General features: G+C 65.8%; 1 protein-coding gene across 1 annotated transcript in view; it reads right to left on the minus strand.

Annotated features, from left to right (window-relative positions):
- The window catches only part of FASN (fatty acid synthase), an 18,451-nt gene extending 17,116 nt beyond the window's left edge, over nucleotides 1-1,335 (minus strand). Inside the window, exons 1-2 of the mRNA XM_011926519.1 lie at nucleotides 1,205-1,335; nucleotides 282-434 (exon numbers count right to left, since the gene is read on the minus strand). Coding sequence (XP_011781909.1) covers nucleotides 282-434; nucleotides 1,205-1,331 — 280 coding nt within the window. The 5' untranslated portion in view covers nucleotides 1,332-1,335. The remainder of the gene's footprint in view (nucleotides 1-281; nucleotides 435-1,204) is intronic.
- Between the last annotated feature and the right edge of the window lie 1,156 nt (nucleotides 1,336-2,491).

Here is a 2,491-nt window from a genome sequence, read left to right on the forward strand (position 1 = left end):
ACTCCAGCCCCTGCCCCTGCCCCAGCACCAGCCAGACATCGGGAGTGAGGAAACTGGTAAACCCAGGTCAGGCACACCCATGACACCTCCGGGGTGCAGTTGTGAAACCGTGGCCTATCCCGCGGCCCACACCTCCCTGAGCCCGTTGGCCAGGGGCACAGCCAGGGAGGGCAGGTCGTGCCGGCACCTGGTTCTACCAGAACCAAGAAGAGAGAGAGCACTGCCTATTCCACACGGGCAGCAGGAGCCCTTGGCACAGCAGTCTCGAATGCCCGACCCACCTGCGTCCACAATGGCCTCATAGGTGACTTCCAGCAGCAGCCGCAGCTGAGGGTCCATGGTGTGTGCCTGCTTGGGGTGGACTCCAAAGAAGGAGGCATCGAACCTAGACAGGTCCTTCAGTTTGCCGGACCGCCGGGGCAGGCCGTAGAGCCCTGCGGGACAGGCAAGTGTTTAAATCTCTGACTGACGCTGCCCGGAGATGGGGGCCCTGTGGGGTCCCTTGAGGGACCATGGTGGAATTAAGGACTCTCTGCTATGCCTGGGAGACCCAAACAATGGAGCAGGCTCCCCAGGAGGGGAAGACCGTGGCCCCAAAGCGGGGACTGGCACGACCAGGTCTGTTGCACAAGACCCAAGCCCCAATCCAGAGATGGGCCCCAGAACAGAGAGAGCTCGGTGGGAGTGAGGCTGGGGGACCCTCTGCCTGGCTGGTGCCTCAGCTCCACCATGCTGACTCACAGCTTGCCTGTCAGGTAGAGCTGCTCTGTGGAATGAGCCTACTGGGCGTGGGGGAGTTGGACCAGCCTCCTGGAGCGCACCTGGTATGCAACCTTCCAGCACAGGACACAGGCGGGGGCAGCCTGGCTGGAAGGGCTCTGGCCCCCCACCTGTCCCCTGCACGGGTGACAGTCCCCAGCCCGTGACCCATCCTCTGAGCTTGGCTCCTCTGTAACAAGCAGGTGGGCCCTGCCTGGGCTGGCCCCTGGACTTGCAGCTCTTGGGGGAGCCTCCTGGGCATATTTTCTAGGCCATTCTGGTGCAATGTCCAGGAAGGAGGCTGCAACTTGGACTCACCCATGGGTGACCAGTGGCTCTGCAGCTGGGACCAGGGTCAGGCCAGTGCCTGTGAGAACACAGTGCAGCAGGGAGGCTGGTGTGGGGACTGCCCACCCCAGGCACGGGGAGCCCCGCAGCCACATACCTGCCTTCCAGCGACGGTCATCGTCCGTAACCATGTCCACGCCGCCAATGAGGTTGTCCCAGAACTCCTGCAAGTTCTCTGACTCCGGCAGCTTCCCGGACATACCGGCAATCACCACCTCCTCCATGGCTGCTCTGCAGGGCAGGCCGTGTGAGTGCCCCACACATCCCGGCCACAACACCCCCGTTAGCCTCGGCACCCAGAATGGGTGGACAACCATGGGGCCAAGTGCCACCCTGAGGGTCCATGCGGGCCCTGGCCCCTGTGGCTCCCTTCCTCATGTGCCCAGTTCCTGGGCCCTGACCCTGCTCTCGCTGGGAGAGGCTGCGTGCTCTGGGAACAGGCCCACCTCTGGGCCCTGACCCATTCAGTTCCGGGTATTGGCTAGGGGACCCGACGGGCCCCTGCTACCCTGGCCTCCCAGGAGTTAGTAGTTTCTGCGCCTGTGTCAGCTTCCACTCAGCTGAGCCTCAGCCCTCTAAGGCTCCTGGAGCTCGTCCCAGGCCATCCCTAGGGGCGCCCGGGGGCTCACAGTAAGGGGCAGGTAGGCCACCCGAGATGGGGACAAGGCCCCAGGTGGCCAGCCTAAGAGGCATCAAGGAAATGGAGAGGCAGGGTTCCAAAGCCGGGGCATGGAGGTGGCAGAGAGCCCTAGAGGGGGGTACTCAGCACCCATGCCCACCCGTGCTGGGGCGGAGGCCCGCTGTCCAGGCCAGCCCAGGAGCCACCAGGGCTGGGGAGGGACGAAATGGGGATAGGCCTGTGCTCTGTGCGAAAAGTGGCCCCTGCCCCACTGCGGACCAACCCAGCCAGTCCAACCCCTCCAGCAGGGCCCGACCTGGAGAACCACTCCCGGCCAGCAGGTGTTGCCTGGCACCCCTCACTGCGCGGGTGAACCCAGACTCCTGCTTGCCTCCCCATAGCGACCCAGAACACAGCAGGCCCTCCCTGAGGCCCGGGTCCCTAAGACCCCGAACGGGTGCCCAGGCCGCCGGCTCCTCATCCACAATGGGGGCTGGTGCAGCCCTGGAGAAGAGGCGGAGGCCAGCGCTGGTCCGGCTACTTGCACGAGGCCCCAGGGCCTGATGTGCGGGCCACCCCTTGGCAGTGCGGCCTCCCTCGGGCCGTCCCGGCAGGGAGGCGGCCGCCTTCCCACCCACCACGATTCACAGAGGCTTGGCTGCCCCGGGCCGGCTCCAGGCCCGCACGCTGGGTCCTCGCCGCTTGCTATTCACGGGGGGGTCGACGGCCAGGCAGGGGGTGGGGACACCGCTGCGCGCCCGGCCT

This window comes from Colobus angolensis, unplaced genomic scaffold, assembly GCF_000951035.1.
Source record: "Colobus angolensis palliatus isolate OR3802 unplaced genomic scaffold, Cang.pa_1.0 Scaffold1, whole genome shotgun sequence".
NCBI classification, from domain to species: Eukaryota; Metazoa; Chordata; class Mammalia; order Primates; family Cercopithecidae; genus Colobus; species Colobus angolensis.